This window comes from Jaculus jaculus, chromosome 7 (genome assembly GCF_020740685.1).
Source record: "Jaculus jaculus isolate mJacJac1 chromosome 7, mJacJac1.mat.Y.cur, whole genome shotgun sequence".
Lineage (NCBI taxonomy): Eukaryota > Metazoa > Chordata > Mammalia > Rodentia > Dipodidae > Jaculus > Jaculus jaculus.
The window spans coordinates 71,289,648-71,317,126 of NC_059108.1; the positions used below are offsets into that span (position 1 = coordinate 71,289,648).

At 49.4% G+C, this 27,479-nt stretch overlaps 2 protein-coding genes across 4 annotated transcripts in view; both read right to left on the reverse strand.

The window, feature by feature from the left end:
- On the reverse strand, positions 1-22,356 carry Tgm1 (transglutaminase 1). 2 transcript variants are annotated; one of them, XM_045154799.1, is made up of 15 exons: positions 22,239-22,356; positions 18,639-18,953; positions 18,308-18,496; positions 17,146-17,394; positions 16,697-16,815; positions 16,469-16,576; positions 16,003-16,048; positions 15,348-15,486; positions 15,107-15,210; positions 6,475-6,563; positions 5,882-6,035; positions 5,492-5,773; positions 5,186-5,346; positions 4,667-4,803; positions 1-378 (listed from the first exon to the last, which is right to left on the reverse strand). In XM_045154799.1, the coding sequence occupies exons 1-15, from the start codon at positions 22,273-22,275 to the stop codon at positions 153-155; spliced, it is 2,355 nt and encodes a 784-aa protein (XP_045010734.1). In that variant the 5' UTR covers positions 22,276-22,356; the 3' UTR covers positions 1-152. The 2 variants fall into 2 exon arrangements, with proteins under 2 accessions (XP_045010734.1, XP_004661889.2); XM_004661832.3 differs by having other exon boundaries at positions 15,874-16,048.
- Rabggta (Rab geranylgeranyltransferase subunit alpha) overlaps positions 22,311-27,479 on the reverse strand; it is a 6,545-nt gene continuing 1,376 nt past the window's right edge. For both annotated transcript variants that reach the window (XM_045154800.1, XM_045154801.1), the window contains exons 5-17: positions 27,277-27,464; positions 26,838-27,041; positions 26,384-26,467; positions 26,212-26,294; positions 25,851-25,952; positions 25,639-25,744; positions 25,495-25,546; positions 25,247-25,335; positions 25,032-25,120; positions 24,828-24,944; positions 23,627-23,740; positions 23,147-23,234; positions 22,311-22,542 (exon numbers count right to left, since the gene is read on the reverse strand). In XM_045154800.1, coding sequence (XP_045010735.1) covers positions 22,394-22,542; positions 23,147-23,234; positions 23,627-23,740; positions 24,828-24,944; positions 25,032-25,120; positions 25,247-25,335; positions 25,495-25,546; positions 25,639-25,744; positions 25,851-25,952; positions 26,212-26,294; positions 26,384-26,467; positions 26,838-27,041; positions 27,277-27,464 — 1,465 coding nt within the window. In that variant the 3' untranslated portion in view covers positions 22,311-22,393. The remainder of the gene's footprint in view (positions 22,543-23,146; positions 23,235-23,626; positions 23,741-24,827; positions 24,945-25,031; positions 25,121-25,246; positions 25,336-25,494; positions 25,547-25,638; positions 25,745-25,850; positions 25,953-26,211; positions 26,295-26,383; positions 26,468-26,837; positions 27,042-27,276; positions 27,465-27,479) is intronic.

The window sequence follows — 27,479 nt, forward strand, 5'->3', positions numbered from 1 at the left end:
TTCATTACAAAAGTTTATTATCTGTGCCACCTAATACAGGCGAAGATTAGTTCTTTCCCCGACACCCTTGGGGAGTTGCTCTGTGTGGGGCCCCCATCTTGGGGCAGTGTCCTTGTTCATCTGACTCCAGTCCCATTGCTCCTGCTCCAGGGCTAAGCTCCACCTCGAGATGCCATTGGTATTGTCTCTCCGGGGCGACTGTTACCTCCAGCATCTGAGAAAACCCCATCTCTGGAGGCTGGGGCTACGTCCACCTGGATGACACCATGCACTTGGGAGAGCTGTGGGCTGTCCAAGCTGGCAATGAGCTGGCGGGGGCCTGGTCGTACAGGCACAAACGTCTGGCGCAGTGTGACTGTCTCATTGCCCCCGATGTCCCTGTAGGCAAAGCAGTGTCATGGGCCTTGAGTAATTCAGGGTGGAGTGGGGAACAAGGAGTGATCATGGTGACCAGGAAGGAAAGAGCAAGAGGAGGAGCTGCTCAGATGAGCTCAGCTGGAATGTCCACACCCACACCCAGGACAAAGCCTCTGCCTCAGGGGCCGCCTCCAGGGGGCCGGATCAGCAGCCACCCCACATCCAGCTGTTTGAAATGTCCCCAGCATCTGGCCTCCCTGCCTACTCCCACTTGCACCTGACAAAGACTGCAGATGCCATCCCAGGGAGGGCTCAGCATGCTTGCTTTCCACCCCCACTGTTCCTCAACTAACCAGACCAGGGTTTCCAAGGCCAAAAGGACATCAAAGCCAACTGGAACTGGCAAATATATTCAGGTTTTCCAAGATAGTAAACTAAAAAAAATTATTTTTCTACCACAATTATCTTTCCAAAGAAGAAAGAGCACCTTAATGCCTTAAAGTATTAGGACACCATCTAAGAAAAAGAATAAAGTCCTCCCAAGGGATGGACAATTAGCATCCTTTTTGTTGCTGTTTTGAGGTAGGGTCTCACTCTAGCTCAGGCTGACCTGGAATTCACTATGTAGTCCTCAGGGTGGCCTTGAACTCTTGGCGATCCTCCTACATCTGCCCCTAGTGCTGGTATTAAAGGCAAGCAGCACCACACCCAGCTTTCTCATTTCTTTCTTTTTTTATTTTTGGTTTTTCGAGGTAGGGTTTCACTCTAGCCCAGGCTGACCTGGAATTCACTTTGCATTTTCAGGGTGGCCTTGAACTTACGGTGATCCTCCTACCTCTGCCTCCCGAGTGCTGGGATTAAAGGTGTGTACCACCACACCCGGCTTTTTTTAATAATTTTTTTTTTGTTTATTTGTTTATTTGAGAGTGACAGAGAAGGAGGCAGAGAGAAAGAATGGGTGTGCTGGAGCTTCCAGCCACTGCAAACCAACTCCAGATGCATGTGCCCCCTTGTGCATATGGCTAACGTGGGTCCTGGGGAATTGAGCCTCGAACCAAGGTCCTTAGGCTTCACAGACAAGCGCTTAACCGCTAAGCCACATCTCCAGCCCCCATTTCTTTCTTTTCAATTATCATCTTTAAATCCATATCATATGCCTTCATGTCTGTCTATGTGGTTATTTGTATGTGTGTGTGAGACACAGGATCCTCTCTTTCACGCTCTGGGAATCACGATGTCATCAGTCTCACTGGCCTCTTTCCCGCCCATCTTACTTTTCTTCTAACTGCTGCTTGGCTAATGGGATGAGATGCCAGCTCCCTAACCTAACACATAAGGTTGCTCTGATTCAACCCCTGCTACTCTACAGTCCATTACCCTCACTATTTATCCTGTGGGCCAGTCCCAAAGAATGCCTTCTTGCCTGAACTCACCTCCACTGCCATGCTCGGAGGCATCTGCCTTGCCTGCCCTGAGCTCCTAGCTCGGCCTCCACATCCCTACTCCTCCAGTCCTGGCTCACTCCCATCACTGCCTGAGATGGCTCCCCTGAGCACCTCCTGCCCCCATAAAAATTAAGCGTGTATTTCTCTGACTCTTCTCATAATTTACATGTTTTTTAAAAAATTTATTTAGAAAGCCGGGTGTGGTGGCGCACGCCTTTAATCCCAGCACTCGGGAGGCAGAAGTGGGAGGATTGCCATGAGTTCAAGGCCACCCTGAGATGACAGAGTTAATTCCAGGTCAGCCTGGACCAGAGTGAGACCCTACCTCGAAAAACAAAAACAAAACAACAACAACAAAAAATTTATTTAGAGCCACGTGTGGTTGCACATGCCTTTAATCCCAACACTTGGGAGGCAGAGGTAGGAGGATCACCGTGAGTTCAGGGACACCCTGAGACTACATAGCCTGGGCTACAATGAGACCCTACCTCAAAAAAAAAAAGTTTTTAATTCATTTAGCAAGTTATGTTTTGACTGGTTACAAATTTATGTTCTTAATTTTTGTCCACTTCTCCATGGGCAGGTTAGAGATTGTTTAGGCTAGAACAACCTTTAAAAGTCTACTTTGTGGGCTGGAGAGATGGCTTAGTGGTTAAGACACTTGTCAGTGAAGCCAAAAGACCTAGGTTTAATTCTCCAGGACCCATGTAAGCCAGATGCATAAAGTGGTGCATGTGTCTGGAGTTTGTTAGCAGTGGCTAGAGGCCCTGACATGCCCTTTCTCTCTTTGTGCCTTTCACTCTCTCTGTCAAATAAATAACATAAATTCTTTAAGTCTACTTTGCTATAATTTAGTTATAATGTTGCAGAAATTATACTTTATATTACAATTGCTGACATTGTTTTCAAAAGAATTCTGGCTTAGCCAGGTATGGTAATGCACACCTTTAATCTCAGCCCTTGGGAAACAGGTTGGAGGATCAACAAGAGTTCAAGGCCAGCCTGGAACTACAGAGTGAGGTTCAGGTCAGCCTGGCTACAGTGAGACCTATCTTGAAAAAGAAAAGGTAGAATATCCTATAAATCCATGTAGGTAATGAAACAGACTCCCTGACAAGAACACAAAGTGTAGACATCCCCGTGGGCACTGCCCTTCAGTTGAGTATTTGGTCAGCCATGTTTCCTGGGAGACACTGTGTTTACACATACACACAGAGTCAGCCTGTCCCTCCTCCCTCCTCTGTAGTGTGCTTCGTTTCTGAATGAGAAGGCTTTTTTTTGTTTTGTTTTTTTGTTTTTCAAGGTAGTGCCTCACTCTAGCTCAGGCTGACCTGGGACTTCACTATGTAGTCTCAGGGTGGCTTTGAACTCATAGCGATCCTCTTACCTCTGCCTCTTAAGTGCTGGAATTCAAGGCATGCGCCACCACGCCCAGCTGAAAAGGCTACTATTATTCATCTCGTTTGTTTACCTTGTTAATTAATCTTCGCTCTAAATGACTTCAGACTTTTCCCCCAAGAAGCTAAACTGGCCACTCTGAGGACATTCTAGAGAGTGTGATTCAGGCTCTGGGGTAATTTCCCAACAAGGACTTTCAACCTCCCTGATGACTGTTTTGATGGTGACAGTAGTCATCTGGAGAAGTAAGTCCTGGAATGTTTATTACATGGCCAGTCACCAGGCTGGGGCGGTACACCTTGTAGTATAATGGGGTTCCATACCAAAGCATTTGATGTGTAAATGAGAGGCAAATTAACACATCTCGGAAATCTAATATAGTCAAACCAAGAGCTCAGGGATGTCCCCTTGAGACTGCTAAATGTTCCCAGGTTCTGGCCTGGGTTTCCAGCAGCCAAGGAGCTACATAAGGAGGGCTTTCCTGAGTAGCCTCATCTAGCCTTCCCCTTTTGTATGGGCAGATTGGTGCCCTCAAACTGGAGGTAATGGTGGCACACTCACACAAGCCCCACAACAGAGGAGAGGGGTCATCTCTCTTGATGCTCAGCACAGTGGTCTGGTGAGGAATATGTGTCTCTGGGGACCTCCCAGGGCAGGAGAGGCTCCCTCCATCATGTGAGTGCAGCTGAATGATATCTCGGGCAGAACTAGCAGGACAGGTCTTAAGCAAGCCCTGCCATCTGAGCTACCAGAGACTCTTAGGGAGTGCTGAGAACACTGCTACTGTGCAGGATCACAGCTACTCAGCTCTTGTACCAGGTTACAGGCTCCAGAGTATGGATATATATACCACCAGTGGGAGAGCAGAATCTGCCTCAAATCTGTAAGGTGGGAGTAATGATAGAAATAATAAAAGTGAGCAAGTGGTGGAGTGCTAGGTTTATCCTATGGGCTGGACTAAACCACCCTAGGTGCTATTACTATCTTCAGTTCACAAGTGAGATCACTGAAGCTTGGAAGAGCTAAGGCACCTGGCCAAGGGTATGTAGTCAGGAGTGATGAAGCAGGAGCATGAACCCACGTCTTTAGGGGTCTACAGCTTTGCTTTTAATTATAGGATGGGCTCTAATATACTTTAAAGGCCTGTGTAATCTCAAATGAGATAGTATTCCTGAAAGTGCCTGGTCAACGCTTCATGTTGGGCAAATGGCAGAGATGGCATTAATGGTTCCCACATACTGCTTTAGCTCTCTAATTAGACAGTAAGGCAGGCAGGGACACAGTGCTACAGGAGGCACCCAGCCACACTCCTTGGGCACTGCTTGAGCTGAATTGTACTGGGTTGCCAGAAACTGGCCCTAAGCTGCTTTGTAGATCCTGACCAAAAGGGGAAGCAAAGCTGGGGCTCAGAGCAGCCTGGAAGGAAGAGAGGAAAGCAACAGGGGCAGAAGGATGTTCACACTCACCCAACGTTGAGGACTTTAGGTCTCTGTAACCCGGAGCCTTCAAGCCGGAAGACCACATTGGTGAGGGTGATGGGCAGGGGGTTCTTGAACACGATCTGTACTTCACATTCCTGACCAACCACTGCTGCTCCCAGTAACTGAGAGAAAGAGAGGCCCATCCCCATTAGAGACCCTGGCCAAACATGCAGGGTTCAGGTGTACCCAAGGGAGAAAACTCCTTAGAATCAAAACTTTCTTAAGTTCCATATTTCTGACTCTAAGAGAAGGCTTTCTTCTTTCTCTGAAAGTCAGAAAGGAAACACACCAACTACACAACTGAAGGATCACAGAATCTGGGATAGGACAGCCTATTCTACAGATGAGGAAACTGGCCCAGAGTTAGTCCTTAACCTTTTTCTCCTAGAAGGATTATCAGACAAGCCTCCTGTAGCATTACTGTCCTCCCCTCTTCTCTGATTTTCCTCAGCCCTTGGCCATTTCCTTCCGATCACCCAATGTGCCCCAGAAAGCTGTACTCACTGTGAGGGAGAGGTCAGGGGTGCGTAAACGGAAGGTGTGCTGCTTAGCTAGCACCTGTCCACTCTCCTTGACATGGCCAGAGACATTGAGCAGCATGGCTCCTTGGTCCACGAGGTGAGGTCTGTATTCCTTGTAGGCCACAGGCATGGTCACACTTTCAGCTGGGGAGAAGAGGAGTGGTATCAAGGGGGTCTGCTTCCCCACGTCTGGCCTCTCTAGGTCTGCTCTGGTTGCTGTGGGACCTCCATATCTATAGCCACAGGATGTTTGGTCATCTAGGGGCAAGGCTGGGTAGGGAGCACTTACAGGCTCCTGGTGCCAGTGCCACTTCCTTCTTGGTCTCCTTAAAGGTGGACCCGGTGACACCAGTGTAGTAAGTGACAGAAAGGTACAGGTGCAGCTTCACAGTGCGACGGCTGCTGCCACGATTGCTGAGCACCACGGAGACTGTCAGATCCTGCCCCATCACTGCATCCTGTGCCTCCACCTGCATTGCCACATCTTCGGCCGAGTTCCGGGTAGCATACACATTGGGTTTGCTGCCATGTGCAGCTGCTGTCTCCACAGCCTTCCGTTCTGCATCTGAGCCTGGGGGTTGAGGGCCAAAGGTGAGTCCTGCTCTGGCTGGGGTGGGTGAAAGCTCAGCTGGGCCTCCTCAGCCTGGCACTGGCAGGGCTAGGGGATGGAGAAGGGTACCTTCTGGGTGCTTATAGATGTGGGTGATGTCCTCCCGCATGTGGGAGCTGACAGCCTTTGTGACAATGAGTGTGCCAATGGCCTTTTCTTCCACATACACAATCTTGAAGCTGCCATCATCCTGCCGCTGCCAGTACACCTTGTCACTATTCACCTGTTGAAGGGCAAGGAATGACAGCACTGAGAGCACCAGAAGAGCTGAGGCCTGACCCTCTAGTCCCTCCCCCATGCCCTAGACCTTCAGGCAGAGCACAGTTGAGCCAGATGTGACCAGAGAGCAAGGAGAAATCTGCTCTGGGAGGCTCCGTGCACTGTATTTTGGAATTAATAACAGTAATACCTTATGCTTGTTCTCTGACTTTATGACTTATGAAGCAGTTTCATATCCATTATCTCTTTTGATCCTGAGTACAGGAAGCAAGGCAGCCATTATTATCCCCTTTTTACAGTTGAGGAAACTAAGACTAGAATGAGTGACTTGCCTGAGGTTGCACAGCTATTCTGTCAGCAGTGAAGACAGGACCAGAGAACTCAGGGCTGAGCTTATGGCTCAAGTCACTCCAGAATGCCTATTTTAGGAGCCCAACACTCACTTCTGCAAAAATGAAGGGTGTGTCATACTTCATGTAGACTAGGCCATTCTTGATGGACTCCACAGAGCAGGGGCCACAGCAGAAGATGCCTGGGAAGTGAGGCAGGAGAGAAGTAAGAGATTCTGAGAAGCCAGGAGGAGCACAATCCCGGGCAGAAGCTGCACCAGTGCTCCCGCAGCACTCTTTGGGTTGTTCTGCCAGAGGATGGGGTGGGGGTGGGGTGGGGACAGCCTGCCTGGATAGCCAGGTCAGTAGCATACTCTCTGGCTGAGTGGACGTCCACTGACTATGGACTCCCAGAGTTTTGTACTCCCTCCACCCCAACCCCATCCTTCATTAAGACCAACTCAGAGCAAGCTATGGTGGTGTACTCCTTTAATCTCAGCACTCAGGAGACAGTGGTAGGAAGATTGCCATGAGTTTGAGGCTACCTTGAGACTACATAGTGAATTTCAGGTCAGCCTGGGCTAGAGCAAGATCCTACCTCAAGAAGTGACCAGAGTGCTCAGTACTGTAATATCTCTATCATACTTTCCAAGACTCGGGTCTATTGTGGAAGTGGCAGAAAGAATGTAAAAATCAAAGGAAGGGTAGGACTCCTTACAATGTGCTCCTCCAGACACAAAATGGCCTGGATATCTATGACCTCACAGTGCCTGACACTAAAAGACCATCATAAAAGGAGGAAAAGATCAGGACATTAAAAAAAAAAGAGAGACTGAAGGCTGGACGTGGTGGTGTACGCCTTTAATCCCAGCACTCTGGAGGCAGAGGTAGGAGGATTGTTGTGAGTTAGAGGCCACCCTGAGACTACATAGTGAATTCCAGGTCAGCCTGAGCTAGAGTGAGACCCTACCTTAACAAAAAAAAAAAAAAAAAAAAAAAAAAAGAGCGAGAGAGAGACTGATTGAGATGGGGAGAGGATATGATGGAGAATGGAGTTTCAAAGGGAAAAGTGGTGCACGGGGAGGGTATTACCATGGGATTTTTTTTTGTAATCATGGAAGTTGTTAATAAAAATTTTGAAAAAATCAAAAACAAAAGACCAATTCAAGGGCCATAGTGGCTCTGTTGGTTGACTGAGAAAACAAAGCAATGACATTACCATGACCATTCTAGAAAAACTCAGAATACCACCTCAGCTCTGTAGCCTGCTGTCGTCTTTACTGGGGAGTGCAGTGGGGGAAGGTGGGCAAGAATGGTCTGTCCTTATACTTAAGAAAGCTTCCTAGAAGAGATGGGCTGGTAAGAAAATGCTGGGTGGGAAGAAGGCAAATAGGAAGTGAAGGCCAGCCAACAGGAAGGAATCTTAATACCACTTAACATTCTGAACTCCTTTACAGAGGGGGAAACAGGCTCAGCCAGTGAAGTAGATGCCAGGACCTTATCGCTTCTGGAAGGAGCTCATAGTTACTGACTGGTATGATGTCGTAGGAATGCTGCTACTTCTCCCTACTGTATGATGTCCATCTAATCCCCCAGACTACACTGTATGTATATATTAAAATTTTCATGCCTGCCCTCATCCCCTGTTCTATACAAGAACGCTAATGTTCAAAGGTACAAGGTACTTAGTAGACCAGATTAAGAGCTAATCAAAGTATTACTGACCCCTGGTGTGGCTGGCCATAGCCCCTACCTGATCCATGCCTTCTTCTCAGAGCCAGGTCAGAGATCATATCCTTTAGTGCCTGGGCCAGGTGGGTTTAGCATTGCAGGCATTGCTGGGTTACACAACCTGGAGCGCTGTTTACATAGGTGACTGAGAGGGAAGGGTCTGGGAAGTGATTCGAGGAGGAATGTAGGCTAGGCCAGGGCTGTCTGGAAGCAGAGGTCCCCAGAGCTAGAATGTCAAGGTCAGAGTAGGTAGGGGCTATGTGAGAACAGAATATATAGGACGTCTCACTTTTTTGGGACCTCATATGTAGATTCAGAAGGGTGATAAAGCCAGGCGTGGTGGCGCACACATTTAATCCTAGCCTTTGGGAGGCAGAGGTAGGAGGATCACCTTGAGTTTGAGGTCACCCTGAGACTACAGTGAATTACAGGTCAGCCTGGAATAGAGTGAGACCCTACCTCAAAGAAAACAAAAACAAACAAACAAACAAAAAAACCACAGAAGAGTGATGAGGGAAGTCAGGCATGGTGGTACACACCTATAAGCCCAGCATTCAGGAGGCGAAGGTAGGAAGATTATATAGTGAAGATGAGGCAAACCTGGGACTAACAGAGTAAGTTACAGCTAGCCTGGGATAGAGTGAGACCCTGTCTCAAAGAAATTAAGAAAAAACAAAAAAAAAAAGTCTTTTCTCCCCAGAGTTATGGGAGCTTTTTCCTTCATTTTTTTTTTTTAATATTTTCTTGGTCATTTTTTATTTATTTATTTGAGAGCGACAGACAGAGAGAAAGACAGAGGAAGAGGGAGAGAATGGGCGCGCCAGGGCTTCCAGCCCCTGCAAACGAACTCCAGACACGTGCGCCCCCTTGTGCATCTGGCTAACGTGGGACCTGGGGAACCGAGCCTCGAACCGGGGTCCTTAGGCTTCACAGGCAAGCGCTTAACCGCTAAGCCATCTCTCCAGCCCTCCTTCATTTTTTAAATAGTTATTTATTTGACAGAAAGAAAAAAGCAGAGAGAGAAAGAGAGTGAGTGAGTGCCAGGGCCTTTAGCTGCTGCAAAGTCCAGATGTATGGGCCACCTTGTATATCTGGCTTATGTGGATCCTGGGGAATCAAACCTGGGTCTTTGGGTCCTTTGGCTTTGTAGGCAAGCTCCTTAACTGCTAAGCCATTCCTCCAGCCCTATTTCCTTCTTTGGATCTATTTAAGCTCTGATTTTTTTAATACTATATATGAACACAGTGAACAGTGGAACAAATTAGAGAGTAAGTGCTGAAAGCAAGAGTGCTTGTTAAAAAAAGGAAAGTCTGGGCTGAAGAGATGGCTTAGCGGTTAAAGAGCTTGCCTGCAAAGCCAAAGAACCCAGGTTTGATTCCCCAGGACCTACATAAAGTCAGATGCACAAGGTGGCCCATGCATCTGGAGTTCATTTACAGTGGCTAGAAGCCCTGGTGTGCCCATTTGCTATTTGCCTTTCTGTCTCTGTGTCTCTCTCTCAAATAAGTACATTTTTTTTTTAAAAGGAAAGTCATGGGCTGGGAAGATTGTTCAGTGGTTTAAGGCTCTTGTTTGCAAAGCCTGATGGCCTGGGTTGGCCCAGGTTCAATTTCCCAGTACCCACATTAAGCCAGATGCACAAGGGGGTACATGTGTCTGGAATTCATTCACAGCAGCAATAGGCCCTGGCATGCCCATCCCCCACCCCTGCTGGTAAATACTTACTTTTTTTTTTTTTTTTTTTTTTCTGGTAGGGTCTCCCTCTAGCCCAAGATGACATGGAATTCACTATGTAGTCTCAGGGTGGCCTTGAACTTCCAGTGATCCTCCTATCTCTGCCTCCCAAATGCTGGGATTAAAGGCAGGCATGTGCCACCACGGCCTCCCCTCCCCTTTTTTTTTGAGGTAGGGTCTCACTAGCCCAAAGCTGACCTAGAATTAACTATGTAGTTTTAGGGTGGCCTCGAACTCACAGTGATCCTCCTACCTCTGCCTCCTGAGTGCAAAATTTATTTATTTATTTATTTTTCCCAACGTAGGGTTTCGCTCTAGGCCAGGCTGACCTGGAATTCCGTATGTAGTCTCAGAGTGGCCTCAAACTCATGGCGATCCTCCTCTACCTTGTGAGTGCTGGGATTAAAGGCATGTGTCACCATGGCTGGTCTAAATTTATTCATTTATTTTTATTTATTTATTTATTTTTTTTTGGTTTTTCGAGGTAAGGTCTCACTCTAGCCCAGGCTGACCTGGAATTCACTATGGAGTCTCAGGGTGGCCTCAAACTCACGGCAATCCTCCTACCTCTGCCTCCTGAGTGCTGGGATTAAAGGCGTGCGCCACCACAGCTGGCTTATTTTTTTTTTTTTTTTGGTTTTTCGAGGTAGGGTCTCACTGTAGCCCAGGCTGACCTGGAATTCACTATGGAGTCTCAGGGTGGCCTCGAACTCACAATCCTCCCACCTCTGCCTCCCGAGTGCTGGGATTAAAGGCGTGCGCCACCACGCCCAGCTTTTTTTTTTTTTTAAGGGAGAGTCAGGGCTGGAGAAGTCACTCAATGGTTAAAGGTACCTGCTTGCAAAGCCTGATGGCCCAGCTTCAATTCCCCAGTACCCACATAAAACCAGATGCATAAAGTGGGGCATGCATCTGGAGTTTGCATGCAGGCACAAAAGCCCTGGCATATCCATTTTCTCCCTTTCTCTAGAGCTGCTTGCAAATAAATAGAAATATTAAACAAATACACACACTTTTAAGGGGAGTGTCAACCAGGCGTGGTGGTGTACACCTTTAATCCCAGCACTCCTGAGGCAGAGATGGAGGATCACCATGAGTTCGAGGCCATTCTGAGACTCCATAGTGAATTCCAGGTCAGCCTGGACCAGAGAGAGACACTACTTCAAAAAAAAAAAACAAAAAAACAAGGGAGGGTGGTGGGGATGCAGGGGGAGCATCAGAGACTGGGTTCATTCTGCTGGTGCTGGTTTATGTTCCATAGAAAGTCACTTCACCTCTGAGAGCTACCATTTACAGTATATTCCATAGGGTGTGGAGTGGATTCCAAATCTGAATGATCTTCAGAATGATCAGAAGAACTTTTTTTTTTAAATTTATTTATTTGCAAGCAAAGAGAGAGAGAATGGGCGCGCCAGGGCTTCCAGCCACTGCAAATGAACTCTAGACGCATGCGCCCCCTTGTGCATCTGGCTGACGTGGGTCCTGAGGAGTTGAGCCTTGAACTGGGGTCCTTAGGCTTCACAGCCAAGCACTTAACCACTAAGCCATCTCTCCAGACCGAGGAGAACTTTTTGTAAGATCCTTGTCCAAACAAAGCCCTGTCTCTGAGAACCCCAACCTCAGATATCAGCCGCAATGGGGGGTGGACAGACCATAGGTGGTATGTAGATGAGAGATCACCCACATTCTTTCTCCTTTGCTATGTTTGAAAATGTTCATAATAAAACATTGGGGAGCTGGGTGTGGTGGCATACACCTTTAATGCCAGCACTGGGAGGCAGAGGTAGGAGGATCACTATGAGTTTGAAGGTACCCTGACACTACATAGTGACTTTCAGGTCAGCCTGAGGTAGAGTGAAACCCTACCTTGAAACAAACAAACAATATATATACATATTTATATAAATAAAAATATATTTTATATAAAATATATAAATATATACATATTATATATATATGCTGTTCCATTTCATTGTTCCTGTTTAGGCACTGTGAGGAGCAAGGCATAGCTGAGCTACAAATCCCAGTTCTTATAGGAGGCTTGGGGTCTCCAGGATACTTCCAAGCTCTGAACCAAAACCAATCCTGGGCATAACCTTGGTCTATGGTAAACTGGTCTAAATGGAATCTGAGTACACAAAACAAAGTATAGATGCCTATACTCTTTTTTTTTAAAAAAAAGATTTTTAAAAAATTTATTTATTAGAGACAGAGAGAGGAAGAGAGAGAATGAGCATGCCAGGGTCTCTGGCCACTGCAAGTGAACTGCAGATGTTTGTGCCACCACTGTGCATCTGGCTTATGTGGGACCTGGAGAATCGAACCTGGGACCTTAGGCTTCACAGGCAAGTGCCTTAACTGCTAAGCAATTTCTCCAGTTTTCTTTCTAAATTTTTTTAAGAATTGCTGGTTGTTTTTTTTTTTTTTTTTTGGAGGTAGGGTCTCACTCTGGCCAAGACTGACCTGGAATTCACTATGGAGCCTCAGGGTGGCCTTGAACTCATGGCGATCCTCCTACCTCTGCCTCCCAAGTGCTGGGATTAAAGGCGTGTGCCACCACGCCTGGCTGCTGTTGTTTTTTGAGGTAGGGTCTCACTCTAGCCCAGGCTAATCTGGAACTCATTCTGTAGTTCCAGGTTGGCCCTGAACTCATGGTAATCCTCTTACCTCTGCCTCCTAAACCTGGGTGCTGGGATTAAAGGAGTGCACCACCACGCCTGGCAGGGGGAGCTTCTGAAAATATAGATTGCAAGGCTAAAGAACGTGGCTCAGTGGTAGAGGACTTCCTAGCATGCATGTTCAGGGCCCTGGGGTCAAATGCATCACTGAAAATACACACATACATAAATTATAGCTGGGCATGGTGGTACACTTGGGAAGCAGAGATAGGAGAATAGAAAAATCATGAATTTGAGGCCATCCTGATACTACATAGTGAATTCCAGGTCAGCCTGGGCTAGAGTGAGACTCTACCTCAAAATACCAAAAATAAATAAATTAGAGATAGAGGAAACCACCATTATATATGATAATCTTTGGAAAGTCTGATGTACCAGGTTTAATGATCAAGTTTTTGGATGGGCTCCAAAAATAAATATTTACCTAAGAAAACATATTCTAGGGGTTGGGGAGATGGCTCAGGAAGTAAAGTGCTTGCCACATAAGCATGAAGACCTGCATTCAGATCCCCAGCACCCACATAAAATGCCAGGCATGATGGCATGCACTTATAATTTCAGTGCTGGGGAGGCAGAAACAGGAGAATCCCTGGGTCTCGCTGGCTAGTTTGTCTAGCCTGATCAGTGAGCTCTGGATTCAATGGGAGACCCTGTCTCAAATAAAGTGGGCTAGAGAGATGGCTTAGCAGTTAAGACACTTGCCCGCGAAGCATAAGAAGCCAGGTTTGATTCCCCAATAGTCACCTAAACCAGATGCGTCTGGCACGTACATCTAGTTTGCAGTGACTAGAAGCCCTGGTATGCCCATTCTCTCTCTATCTGCCTCTTTTCTCTTTCTCTCAAATAAATAAACAAAATATAAAAAAAAAAATAAAGTGAACCAGGCATGGTGGCACATGCCTTTAATCCCAGCACTCAGGACGCAGAGGTAGGAGGACTGCCATGATTTCGAGGCCACCCTGAGACAACATAGTGAATTCCAGGTCAGTCTGGGCTAGAGTGAGACCCTACCTTGGAATAAATAAATAAATAAAAAATAAATAAACTGGAGATAGAGGAAACCATCCATTACTGACCTCTGGCCTGCACATGTACCTGCACACATTACCATGCACCCCCCCACACTCAGAGAACATAATCTAAGAGAAACTAAGGAACCTTCATATTTTAGGTTATTCAATTCTTTGCTTTTTTTTTTTTGTTTGTTTTTTGTTTTTAAGGGTAAGGTCTCACGCTAGCCCAGGCTGACCTGGGATTCACTATGTAGTCTCAGGGTGGCCTCAAATTCATGGTGATCCTCCTGCCTCTGCCTCCCAAATGCTGGGATTAAAGGCGTGCGCCACCACGCCCAGCAGGTTATTCAGTTCTATACTAGGTTTCTCTTCCTTGCACGCATTACATGTAATTATGACTTATTTTTCAGTGCTGGGCATTGAACCTAGGGCTTTGTTCATGCTCATGCTTATGTTACATCCTCAGCCTTAATTATGACTGTTTAAACTTAAATGTATGTATGAATATATGTGAGTACATATATATTCTTTAATTAGTTATATGCAGGATATAAGTAAAAATAAGTAACAGGGCTGGAGAGATGGCTCAATGGTTAAGGTGCTTGCCTGCAAAGCCTAATGACCTGGGTTTGATTTGCCAGTACCCATGTTAAGCCACATGCACAAAGTGGCACATGCATCTAGAGTTTGTTTGTAGCAGCTAGAGGCCCTAGCATGCCCATTCACAGTCTCTTGCTCTCTTTCTCTCTCTTTGCAAATAAATTAAAAATAAGTATGAATAGATTGGTCAGGGGAATTGAACTCAGAAGTCTCTTAAACTCTCTCAGTACCTCATTCTTAACTACGGAGCCATCTTTCCAGCGCCATTATATCTCTCCAACCCCATTATTGGCTAGTGTTGAATCTTTTACCTTTGAGCTGAGTATATTAACCATTATAAATGAGTGAATATGGCAGCTACTTGCAAATATTTACTGCTAAGTCTGCCCACTCTGAGTTCTTACTCAGACATCATAGCCTTTCCTTTCCTCCTTTTTTTTTTTCTAATTTTTTATTTATTTATTTGAGAGCGACAGACACAGAGAGAAAGACAGGTAGAAGGAGAGAGAGAGAATGGGCGCGCCAGGGCTTCCAGCCTCTGCAAACGAACTCCAGATGTGTGCGCCCCCTTGTGCATCTGGCTAACGTGGGACCTGGGGAACCGAGCCTTGAACTGGGGTCCTTAGGCTTCACAGGCAAGCGCTTAACCGCTAAGCCATCTCTCCAGCCCCCTTTCCTCCTTTTTGTCTCTTCTTGGAATACTTGCTGAAATCCTAAACATGCTTGCCTGACACACTGTGGTTTCTCACTGTTTTCTCAATAAATTTCCTTTACACACAATGAAATAGCCATTATAAATAAAAGTAAGTCAAGCAGTTCTATAAAGAGGATAATAATGACTGTGTGGTGGTTCAGTTGATAAGCCTATTTGAAAAACTATATTGTTGCAGGACTTGGCTCCCTGGCACACTATCTGACTGACACTGTGAAGTTTGTTATTCAGGTGAGGAAGATGGGGAGAGGATGGAGTACAGGCAAGGCCTGACTTACCACTACTGGTTTCCTGGGGTGTGGCATCCACAACCTGCCACCCATCAAAGCCCGAGGGCAGATCTGGCCTCTTCATCCAGCAGTCATTCCATACATGGAAGTTCCTGAAGGGGCATGGAGGGAATGAGCCTGAGGCTCCATCCAGGGCCTCATAGGCCCCCATCCCTGCCTGCCCCTCTACATCCAAACTTTGAATCATCTTTAGTATATATGGACAGGTGACCCTTAGCCCCATTCTCACCAAACAGAATCATGGTTCAAATGCTCAAGTGGCTTCATGTTCTCATCAAAGTAGATATCCATAGTAAGGGACGTGTCTGTGTCATGTGCAGAGTTGAAATTGGTCACAGTACGGGTAGCTAGGCCCAGGCATCGCAAAACTGTGGAGGAGTCAGGGTTGAAGTTTGAGATGGTGGAAGGGAGCAGGTGAAGCATCATGCCAAAAGCAGCAGGAAGAAAGGGCAACTGAGGTTTCCTAGATAGGCAGGGACCACTAGAGTTAGGCGTCACTAGGCTCAGGAGCCATACAACACTTGTGATTAGAGAAAGCTAGGTCACCTGCTGGCTCAGACCCTGACTGTCGCTTCTTCCTCTCCCTTTGACCTCTCTTGGTTGTTAGCACTAATTAATGATAATTAAGGCTAGCCTATCATCCACCCTTACTGGTACTTGGTGCTGTAGCCACAGCTGGGCTGGGTAAAAATGAAGCCCAACTCCTTTCCCTCTTTGTAGGGGCCAGGCCACTCCTGACCCATACTCTCCATTACCTGTGGTAGTCACACCAGCAAAGACCCAACACTGGCCATAGGGGACCGAATAGCCAGTTCGTAGGTAGCTAAGCAGAATCTCCACACTGCCCACCCATGCTGAGGGGTTGGTGCCTCGAGAGTAATCACCAGACCAGTTCCCAATCAGGACTCCATTGTCGTCCAGTGAGTTCACCTGCCCAGGACAAGATAGGATGGGGCTGGGTTGGGGAGAGGGCTTAGGACCTGGATGGAGTTCCCAGCTAGCCCCTGACCCTACAACCACCCCTTATTCCTAAATGCCCCAGGATCCAGACATTACCCCACCCACCCTTCCTCTGACCCTTCTGCCACACCCCCCCTTTGCTCTGTTACAGGAATGTGAATCCTGGGTGTGCCAAGTTTTGGGCTTGGGCCTACATTCCACAGGATCTGGGACAACAGCCAAGAAAGGTATAGGGTTGAGAGCAAGCAGAAGAGGTAAAAGAGAGGCCCCCCCAATATCCTCTGCAAGGAAAGAGACAAGGTTGGGGGTACTGAAGGAACCCAGAAATGACAGGACCTCAGGACAGGGCAGGAATATAAAGAGTAGGGTTTAGAGAATTAGGGTACTCACCATGGCAGAGATGACGCGAGAGACACTAACTGGGTCCCCACGGCCTCCATATGGCATCCCCCGACGGTCCAGGATATACAGGCAGGCATCTAGCACTCCGTGGTCAAACTGGAAGGAGGAAAGGTAGAGGTAGCCACAGCCCACTCTGGTGAAGCTCAGCCCCCAGCTCAGCCCCCCACTGCCCTACCACTATCAAATCTGGGTGCACTTGACCCAGACCAGCCATACCTGGCCATAGTTCCAGGTCCTCTCGCCAATCTGTGCTTCTGTTCCATAGTAAATTCTCCCAGACTCGTTAAGCACATATTCTTGCCGCCAGTCCTCATGGTCCACATACACGATGTCCTCTATGTCACCAGAAAATACACATCTGATTCCCCGTTCTCTCCTTGGGCTTTACCTGTCCTTTAGTCAGTTCTGCAGAACTCATACCCACAGAAGGAAATGGGAGTGAGGATGCCTCTAACCTGACAGGCCTGCCCTTGGGAAGGAGGGAGGGAGCGTGATAAAGACAGTGGGTGGGAAGCTTGGAGAGGGTCCTTTCTGCACCAGGCTTCAGTCTGCTTACTTAGACAATGGGAGGCTGGCTTCTCCTATGACTGGCTGCCCAACACCCAGGAAGCCCTGGCCTGCCCTTCCTCCTGCTCATCTGCTGTTCCTGACTCTAGTTGGCTTACCTGGGCACCAGGGGTTGAAGAGGATATAGATCTCATTGTGAGGGTCAAAGGGCAACTGGAACTCTCCAGCCTCTGAGCGTGTGCGAACAGTGAACTGAAACTTGCCAATGATGGCATTTGGAGAGGTATGAACCCGGAGATTCAGATTATTCCCTCTGGTCTTGGTTATCTGGGCTTTCCAACCATCACTGCCCCCCTTGCCCACTGGGATGATCACGTGGGTGCCCTTGCCCACTTCAGGGTTGTTTCCTAGAGTGAGGAAATCAGCAATTAGATGAAAGCCTCACCTGGCAAAGACGACTTCTCTCAGCCCCACCTAAAATGTCCGTGAGCCAGTGTGTGTATCCCCAAGTTGGGTCATCCCATTAGTCTGTGACAATCTCTTTCACAGCAGTGCTGTCTCCACCCCGTGCTCACCCTCATGTCAGGGCAGAGCCCCAGTCCAACATCCCAAACCTGTTCCCCTGACACTGAACTCAAGCAGGGAGGGGAAACAGGGCCACTGTCACCTTGACAGCCTCACTGGCCCAGTGCCTGGACTGAAGGAGAGAATCAGCCTGCTGGATATGGGTCTCTGCCTCATGGGAAAGAGCAGCACAAGACACCAAAGCAGCACTGCCTGCCTGCTCCCTGGGGCTACAACTTCTAGAGCCCAGAGCATCCATGTGGACCATGATGGGGACACCTGGAAATTAGAGGCTGGGGTGGGCAAGTTTGGGCTCTAATCAGAGGGTAAGAGGAGTCGCCCGCCCCCGGCATCTGTATAATCACCAGCCTGAGCAGTCGATGGTCACCAAGAAGCGTGGAGAGGCCGGTATGTGCCCTGAGCCACCGGGCAGAGCCGGAGGTACAGGTGGGGGCGGGGAGTCGGGAAGCAGCAGCTAGGCACCCAGAAAGAAAGCAGCAGGGCTGAAGGGGACACTGAGGCCATCCCTGGGACTCTGACGGGGGGGGGGGGGTTGTAAGACAGGTGCCTCTGGAGGTTTGAGAAGGGACTCAGGGGACCTGCAGCACCTCATTGACAGCTAGAGAATATTAAAAATCTCGCACTTATCTGACAGAGGTGAGAAGGGCAGGGAGGAGTTTTAAAGTCCTTCCAGACCATAATGCTGTCCCCTCCCCCAGAAAGTCTAGGTCCTTCACCCTTCCCATTCATTCTCACCGATGAGCAGCTCAAGGGCGATGCGGTCAGAGGACTCAGGTTCACGGTTCAGGAAGATGATGATGTGGAAGGGCTGCCCTCGGCGTATAATCAGCTCATCGTACTCGAACTCATCGGTGTGGTGCTCTCGGCGGTTCTGGTCTGAGCGTGAGCTCAGCAGATCCACCCCAGTCACCACCAGCATACCCTCTGCAAGGCCACATCTCTGGGTCAGTGAAGGTCCACGAGGAGCCTAGACCTCCCTCATTACTTACTAGTCCCTTCATGTCAAATAAGCTTCAGTCCCCTGAAGACCTTTGAGCTCTCGGTTAAGGTGGACGGCTGGCCTCACCTCTGATGGTGCCATCCCCAATTGCGTTGACGGCACTGCCCCGGGAGTCAGGTCTTCGGCCCCCCCGAGAGCTGGACCCTCGACTTCTGGATCCAGAGGGCTCGGGCCCCCAGTCATCCTCAGCCCTGTTCCGGCAGGAGCAGCAGCCACAACAGCGAGCCCAGAAGGAACGGCCTCTTCCTCTGCGGGAGCGCCTGTCTGGCTCTGGCTCTGGCTCTGGCTCTGGCGAAGGTGTGGTGGGAGGTTGCCAGGGGTTGCCACCCCAGCGGCCCACATCTGAACGCCCCATATCTGAACGAGGACCCTCCATCGTGCCTGTGAAGAAAAGGCAGAGGAGGTTCTTACCCACTCTGATCGCCTGTGCCCAGGATGCCAACTTACCCAGAAAGTCAATCTCACCTTGACCCCAAGACTCCTCTAGACCCCCAAAGACTAGCTGGATTCAGAAGAAAAAAAAAAATCCCACAGTGCACAGAAAAGCTTTCCGCTTTACCCCCATAGGCATCCGAACAAACATGCCCGGGGGCGAACCCACGTCAGGCTCCAGCTGAGGCAGCGCAGTTCCCTACGTGGACACCGGCCACAGCCTCAGCGCCGGCTGCTCGGCGAGCCCTCCACCTGCCGGTCATGGTTTAGGGGCCACCACGCTGCCAGCCTCTGGCCCCATGTCTTAGCAGAGTTCTCCCCACAAGACAGGTGGGTGGCGCGGGAAGGGGAACGGGGTCCTTAGCATTCCTCACGCTGGGCAGACCCCACGCGGGGTTGCCACACGGAGGGGCTCAGGCGCGGCAGCGGCCAGCGAGAGGGGCGCTCCGGCGAGAACGGGTGCCTCAGCCGGCAGCACGCCCGGGGCTCCTCGCTGGACCCCACTTCGAGCAGGGCAGCGGGTCCCCTACTGCAGTGTAGATCGGAGCCCCTCACCTGGCAGCGGAGTCCGTGACGGACGGACGGGACGGACAGGCTGGACGCCGCCGCGCGAGTGGAGGTGTGGGGCGGGCGGGGTAAGTGGTTTATGAGGGGAGGGTGGGCGGGGCCCAGCTGCTGGGAAAAGGGGAAGCTAGGTACTCCTTGCCTCCTCCGCCGGATGGAAGAGGCCAGCCTCGGGGTTGTCTTGGGGGGAGGGGGCGACGGGAAATGGAGGCTCCACCCACTTTCCCCTTTCTAGGAACCAAGGTGATACTAGGGAGGGGTGGAGTCTGGGTCTGTCAGAGCTGAGGCTGGGGAGAAGTCCCCCCTCCCCCCGGGTAATATCTCACTCTAGCGCAGGCTGACCTGGAACTCACTGCAATCCTCATACCTCTGCCTCCCAAGTGCTGGGATTAAGGGCGGGCATCACCATGCCGGAGGCTGGGTTGAAAATGGAAGGCTTTGGTGGGACCATTAGTGTGATGGACCCATACCAACCTAATTCTTTCCAGGCTGGATGAGTGGAGAGCTATGCCTCTCCCCCCCCCCCCCCCCAGCAACTCTGCCAGACCTTATTTTTGAGCTGCGAAGGCTTACTTCCCACCTAGGTCCCTACTGCCAAGCTCGCTAGCAGTCCCTACCAGGTTTGGTCCAGTAAAACTGGCCCCTGGACCTAGTCTTGGAACTCATCCTGCTCAGGGAGATCCAAGCATCCCAGACTCCAGAGTGATGACATTAGCAGACAGGCTCCACCAGCCAGTGCCTGACATGCTGGTTGGACTGGATCTGCTGAACCAAACCCCCACCCCACCTGTCTCTCCTTCTAGATCTCCACAGCCCCAGTATTATTAGTAAGATATTCCTCAGCTTTGGTCTCCCAAGAAGTTCGGAATTGAGGGTCAGCATAGAAGTACTTTTCTCCTCCCAGGCTGAAGAGAAGGCTTAGGCCTTAGCATTCAGTCCTGGGTGGAACCAAAGCCTCGTTCCAGACTATGGCGTATTCCCTTTCTCACCGAGAGAAGTGTCTCATCAGCTTGTATGGAGCATTCTTCCCCCCTTCCAACCTGGAATTCTCCCTGGGAATCCAGAACAACTGGCTTTGCTTAACTTCCTAACTCCACCCCTTGCTCTGGGAGAAACACCAGAGATGTCATTAAGACAACTCCAGGCCAGAGAGGAGCCAAGCATCATTAGGGAGGTTGTCGTTATGACCACTGGCCAGGGTCTCTTCACTCTATCTCACTGGTATCCCATAATCGTAAGTTAGTGAAAACAGGGCTGGAAAAAAAAAATTAAGACCCAAGGAAACTGGGTATGGTAGCACACTCCTTTAATCCTAGCACTCTGAGGCAGAGGTAGGATTGCCATGAGTTCAAGACCATCCTGAGAGTCCATAGTGAATTCCAGGTCAGCCTGGGCTAGAATGAGACCCTACCTCAAAAAACCAAAAAGACTCAAGGAAGCTGACTTGATGACAGCCTTTTTGGAGAGGTTTCAGTGAGGGAGATGTCTTGGAAAGTGGGTACAAAGACTCCAGGACCTGAAAGAGAAGCTTCCAAACCCACAGTAACATTTTTGCTATTGTTTGGAGACAGTTTCATTCTATACCCCAGGCTAGCCTGGAACTTACAGCAATCTTCCTACCTTGGCTTCCCAAGTATGAGGATTACAAGTGAAAGCTAACACACCAGCCACCATGTTGACTTTTTGTCTAGCTGACACAGCCCAGAAACTAGCATAAGGTCTGTTCTACTTCCAACTCTCACAGTACACACACACAAACATACATGAATGAGGCAAGCCTGATTGTGGGACTGTTTGTGCATCACTTGTGATACAAGAAGAGACGGGGCTTCAAGTGGCTAGATGTGTGAACACATATGAGCCCAGGCAGATCCCAGAGAACCAGGAAAATGCCTGGTTTGCCACTCTCTCTTGTTTTAATCAGTCTTCCTCTTTCCCCACCCAGCCAGGTTTGACTCAGTGCCCTAACCCTGGGCCACTCCCTGGAGGCTCGATGATCCAGGGCTTTCAAAGCCAGAACACAATGTGGGGGGTGGGGGGTGGAGGCACTATTGGAGCAGTCAGCCATCTCAATACCACCGCTTAATCATTCATATTCACACAGGATCAAGACAAGAGGCTGGAATACTAAACCAAGGTGTTTAGTATTTGGCTTCAGCACCTAAGAGCTTAGCAACTTTAAGTAGGGTCATAGTAATTTCTTCATCAGTACAAATGGTCTAATTATGTCATCCCTGATAGTGTATGAGGATCAAGGGGATCAAGTATTCCCAAAAAGTCTTTTCAAACTTCAGAATGCTATTCAAGGGAATAACACTGCTGTCTTAACAGGGTAGGGCAGGGCACTCTGAACCACTCTCCTGGAGCAGTGGGTGCCTGAGCCTCCTCAGTTGTGAATGAAATGGGAGCCAGGGAAGAGAGCATCTGAAAGGAGCAGGGATCATGGGAGAACTATCATGGTCTCTTCCAGCTAGAGACTGCTGCTTCATAGCTTCAGAGCCTCATCCCAACTCCTATCCCAACCTGGAAGCTGGTCCCAGCACCAGTTCCAACCCAAAGGTCAACTTAAATCCAGCCCTAGCCAACTTCTGCCCCAAACAGCAAGGCTTTGGTTCTCCATGACAGGGAACAGCAGGGTGGAGATTGGTAAAGAAAAACAGAACCACACACTAGGTATTTTCCTTTTGTTTTCCCAAATACATGGCATTCATCATGGAGATAATGGCACAGTGGCGGCAGTGATGCAAGTCTGGCAGCCTGAAGGGGCCTCTCCATTCTTTATTCAGTCCCAATAAGTTAAAGGGCAAAGGTGAATGTAGGGGCTTCTAGGTCAGGATGCTGCTAACTGAAGGCAGCAGTTCAACCAGGTCCTCCAAGATGCCCTCTTCTTGGCACAGTGGGTTGCCCTGTAGATGCAGAAGAACCAGCCTAGGACAAGAGGCAAGAGGCTGGAGCACTGCAGGCTGCTGGAGGCCTTGGGCAGGAGAGTCAAAGAAACCTCAGCAGCTCTACCATGTCCCATCACTGCTCCTGATCACCCTCGAACGAATGAGTGCTGGAGGCTGCTACCTGGAACGGGCATCTCACAAGCTTCCCTGGCAGGAGTAAAGCTCTTGGCAGGGACTGTAAATACCTGCCCTCATGGAGCAGGCTCTGTATGGTACCAAGTGGTGGAGACTTTGGCAAAAAGCACTTGCTGTTCAGTGATGCCTCCAGACTGCATGTGGGAATGTGGTAAGGTCACACTAACTTTTAATTTTCAAGAGGAATCAGAGTTTAGGATTAAAAAAAAAAATGACTTCCTGATTTTTAGTACTGTTTAGTCCACAAGAATCTCTGCAGGTTTCCCCTTTGTGGACTCTGGCTTGAGGAAGTCACATACTGCAAAACTCCACAAATACAAGTTAATGACAGCCCCAGACAGCCCAGGCTATTATCTCCTCAGCTCACACTGCCCTAGCAAGGGAGCCCCTGTCTCCTGCCCTGTCTTGGAATGGCACCCTGTCTATGTCTGCGGTCTGTCCCTCCACTGCCTCCACCCCACCCATGTGTTGTCTGAAAGGCAGTCTGAAGGATACGGTTGTTGCAAAGCAACAGCTCCTGCAGCTGGGGTAGGTTAGCGACACCATCCAGAGACTCTATGGCATTATCATTGGCCTGGAGCACCTGGAGAACAGAAACAGAAAGGCACAAGTTTGAGCAAGCAGCAGTGATACAAGGAATAGTAGAGCAGCTCACAGTGCATGGAAGGACTTTCAAGGGTCAAAGTAGATAAAGGGGAACAGCAAGAGGTTACCTATAGGCCTGGGGGGACCTAGACATCTCTGACAGGGGCAGAAGTAGATAGAGGGGAAAAGGCTAACCAGAGCTGGGTGTGGTAGCGCATGCCTTTAATCTCAGCACTTGGGAGGCAGAGGTAGGAGAACTGCCCTCAGTTCAAGATCACCCTGAGACTACATAGTGAGTTCCAGGCCAGCCTAGAGAAAAACCCTACCTTGTAAAACCAAAAACAACAAAAAAGACCAACCAGGACATCAATGGAAGGATAAGTACTCTACCTGAAGGCAGCGTAGAGCAGCCAGGGCAGGGGGCAAGGCTCGGAGATGATTGTGTGACAGGTCAAGATGAGTGACCAAGAGCAGCTGTTCCAAATGGCAGAGTACTGTCAGATCCTAGGGGTGGGAGTGGGGAAAAATATCTAGTAAGACTCCTTAGCCACTTGCCCTGTGTGCCCCATATGGCCCTTGGATACCTCTGGCGAGAAGGGGCTGACATTGAGATGCTTACCTTATAGCCTATGGGAGTTACAGGCTACATATTAGTGATAAAGGACAGACAGGGAGGTTGGTGTGGGGTGGCCAGTGGGAACAGTTAGGAAGAGGTGAAAGGGCCAAAGGATAGAGCAAGTGATGGAACAGACAGACACGGCAGGAGTAAGTCTGCTTAGGAAAGGGGCTCACCAAAAGCAGAGGTGGGCTGCAGTAATATGGTAAGAATGAGGAGATTAGAAATAGGAAAAGTCTCAGGGTCCATTGAGGAAGAGCTGGTGGAAAGAATGTCAGAGCCAAAGGAAGGGTAGGACTCCTTACAACGTGCTCCTCCAGACACAAAATGGCCTGGATATCCATGACCTCACAGTGCCTGACACTACTTACAAAAGACCATCATAACAGGAGGAAAAGATCATGACATCAAAATAAAAGAGAATGACTGAGAGGGGAAGGGGAAATGATAGAGAGTGGAGTTTCAAAGGGGAAAGGGGGGGGGGGAATTACTATGGGATATTGTTTACAATCATAGAAGTTGTAAAAAAATAAATAAATAAAAAGAAAAGAAAAGGAAAAGTGTTTTAGATTTGGGGGTCTGCTCCAGGGCAAAAAGCATAGCAATGCATGATGACATGGGTGGTACAAAGTGAGGGTTACTTTTCATGGTTGTGGATACCGAGGGGATGCTCATTGAGCCCACATCCTTTGCCTGGGGAAAGGACATTCGGAAGGGAAAATGAAGATGTGACCAGGTAAGTGGATGGGCCAACATAAGAGGCCTTGACAACTCGGGATTTGAAACTGGGGAACAAATATGATGAGCCAAGTGAGTGAAGGCGAGACCTAGCAAAGGAGTAGACCAGAAGGAGGGTGACTGATTCAATCTGGGTGGGGAGGAAATGTCCAGGAAGGGCCCTGGGATAAAAGTGAAGCTAGGGTGTGGTGACACCAGCAAGCAGGGGCCCAGGAAAAGCACCCATGCAGTCCAAACCTTGTGAGCCAGGTGCAGCACACGCACATCAGCATACTCCATCTTGAGCACGCTGTTCTCCAGCAGGAACTTACTGCGCAGGTCATCTAGGTAGGCTGCTCGCATTGGGTCCACTGCCTGGTGGGGAAAGGAAAGCATGTAAATTGGTTGACTTCTTCCTACCCACTGAGCCTTCCCTGGCCTGTTCTCCTAAGCCTGACTCACCTTGAGGGTCTGGAAGTACTGCAGTGTCTCATTCTCATAGAGGAGGGGGTCTAGTGCCCTCATCAACAGGATGATGGTCAGCAGGCACCCTAAGGATGGAGAAATGAACATGTTCTCATCATCTATTCTTTTGAGACCCTCTTCCCAAAAGGGTGGCCATAGACAGAGGCTTTCTTAATGTGGTCCTTGGTAGAAGCGTCAGGAAATGGCCTCACATTTATTCTCAGGTTCCAGCTCCTGTAGCTCTTTACAGGATTCAAGCTCAGACTGTAACACCGTGGACTTCTCCACCGACAGCTCACACCTGAGAGTGGGCAGGGTGGGAAGGGAATAATAACCAAAGCCCTGGGTACTGGTTCTCTCCAGTATGGAGTCTGAGCCATCTCTTCCAGGCACAAGCCTCCTGCCCCAGTTGCCCGGTGTCTAGAGCCCCTTTCCTTGTCCGTGTACTCCCTGCCATTACCTGAACAGCTGCTCGTCGGTGGCTGAGTCCCGGCACCAGCACTCCTGATGGCCTGGGACAAAGAGCAGGTAGTAGGAAGGGACAGCCATGAGAAGAGGAGAGTAGTGGGCATTGCTGTAAGAGGGGGACTCTAGGTTGCATCACCTTTTAAAAGCACGCACTCCTTCTGGGCATCACTCGCTGTCCAAATGACACGAAATGTATGTTGGGGAAACTGGTCGTTGAGGGAGGTGGCGGGCAAGTCACAGAGCTGTATGTGCTGGGTCAAGGAAATGCCTTGGCCTCACCACTTTTCTGACTATCCCACCCTGGTTCTGTCCCAGACCCTCACTTCTGCCCCATCAATTCGGGGATACCCAGACATGGCTGGGCCGGTTTTTGCCATCTGGGGTCCTCCACTCCACATTCAGGGGTGAGTCATCAACCATGAGTAGCAGGGTTCCCATCCTGGAGCCCACCTAGCATGAAAGACAAAGAGAGACCCACCAGTCCCAACAGCATCATGCCCATAGTTTCATGATTCTCTCTGACAGAAGCCATTTTAGGGGCTGGGTGTGATAGTGCAAACCTTTAACTGCAGCACTCAGAAGGCCGAGGTAGGAGGATCACTGTGAGTTTGAGGCCAGCCTGAGACTACATAGTGAATTCCAGGTTCACCTGGGCTAAAGCAAGATCCTACCTTGAAAAACCAAACAAACAAAGACATTTTGAACTTACTATAAGGGGCCGAGAAAAGCAAACAGATAGACAGGCCTCATCCCGGCTCACATGCAGGCAGCGCAGAGCATCCTGGGGGTCAGCTGGGGGAAAGACACAGCCTCAGGTCTCCTTAAATCTTCCTGTCTTCCTTTTAAGCCATGAACATCCAACCTCTTCTCCCATTACTCACCCCGTCCCAGGAGCCAGCGGTGATAGAACCATGCACTCTGGTCATTGGGGTCAGTGAAGAAGGCATTCTGCACCAGCTCCAGCTCTGTGGGGACCAGACAGTCATGGGGTTGTATCAGCATAGTGGTGAGATACTAGCTATCCCAATAACTCTTCAGCCCTAAGTCTAATTCATACCCTGGCCGTATATATCATATATATATATATGACTGCACATGTCAGTATTATCTCCCCATTGTATACCTGAGCTCCCTGATGCCAGCACTGAGTCACATGTATCCCCAAAGATAGTACGAAACAGGTACTCAGTAAATATGGGGACTGGCTCAGCTCCAGGGTCAGATGCATCAGGGTTGGTGGTGTGTGTGTGTGTGTGTGTGTGTGTGTGTGTGTGCGCGCGCGCGCGCGCGTGCGAGCGCGCAGAATCCTTGTCAGGCTCCCCTGGTCATGCTTACCTTTCAGTAGGACATCTTCAGGGAGGTGTCCTTGTGGGCCAGAGTCTGGCTGGGGGTGCAGCTGGGGCAAGAGGCAGGAGCGGTAATGCCAGGAGGAGTAGTTAGAGAAGTTTCGTGTGATGAGGCGGTCAGTGAAGGCCAGTTCTTCTGCAGGGGCCACAGAAGCCTGTGCAGCCACAAACCGTCGATAGTCCCAGCAGTGAACTGGGGAAATGGGAGGAGTTGCAGCCTATCTCAGAACAGCAGTGCAAATAGAAGGTACTTCACTAGTGACTCCCAGAGTTCCCTCAGAGACTGCCTAGAAACATTCTGGCTCCCTCACCCCCTTTAGCACCAGCCCCAGTAAACCCTACACATTCCTCCCCACTTTGGACCTCAATGAGGACCGAGCACCAGGATGTGGGTGCGAGATGGTTCTGGGGAGATCTTTGGTACGTACAGTTTCGCTCATCAACCTCCAGGAAGCGGGAACATAGCTCTAGCTCCTGGGCCCAGTTGGGCTCAGGCAGGCGGCCTAGCAGCCAACTGCGGTGGTGCCAGGTGCCATAGGACTTAGGGTTCACACGCAGGCAGCTCTCCAGGAAACCCAGTTCTGCCTTCACCAGAGCAGCCAACTCCTCAGGGGGCCTGCATTCAGAGGGC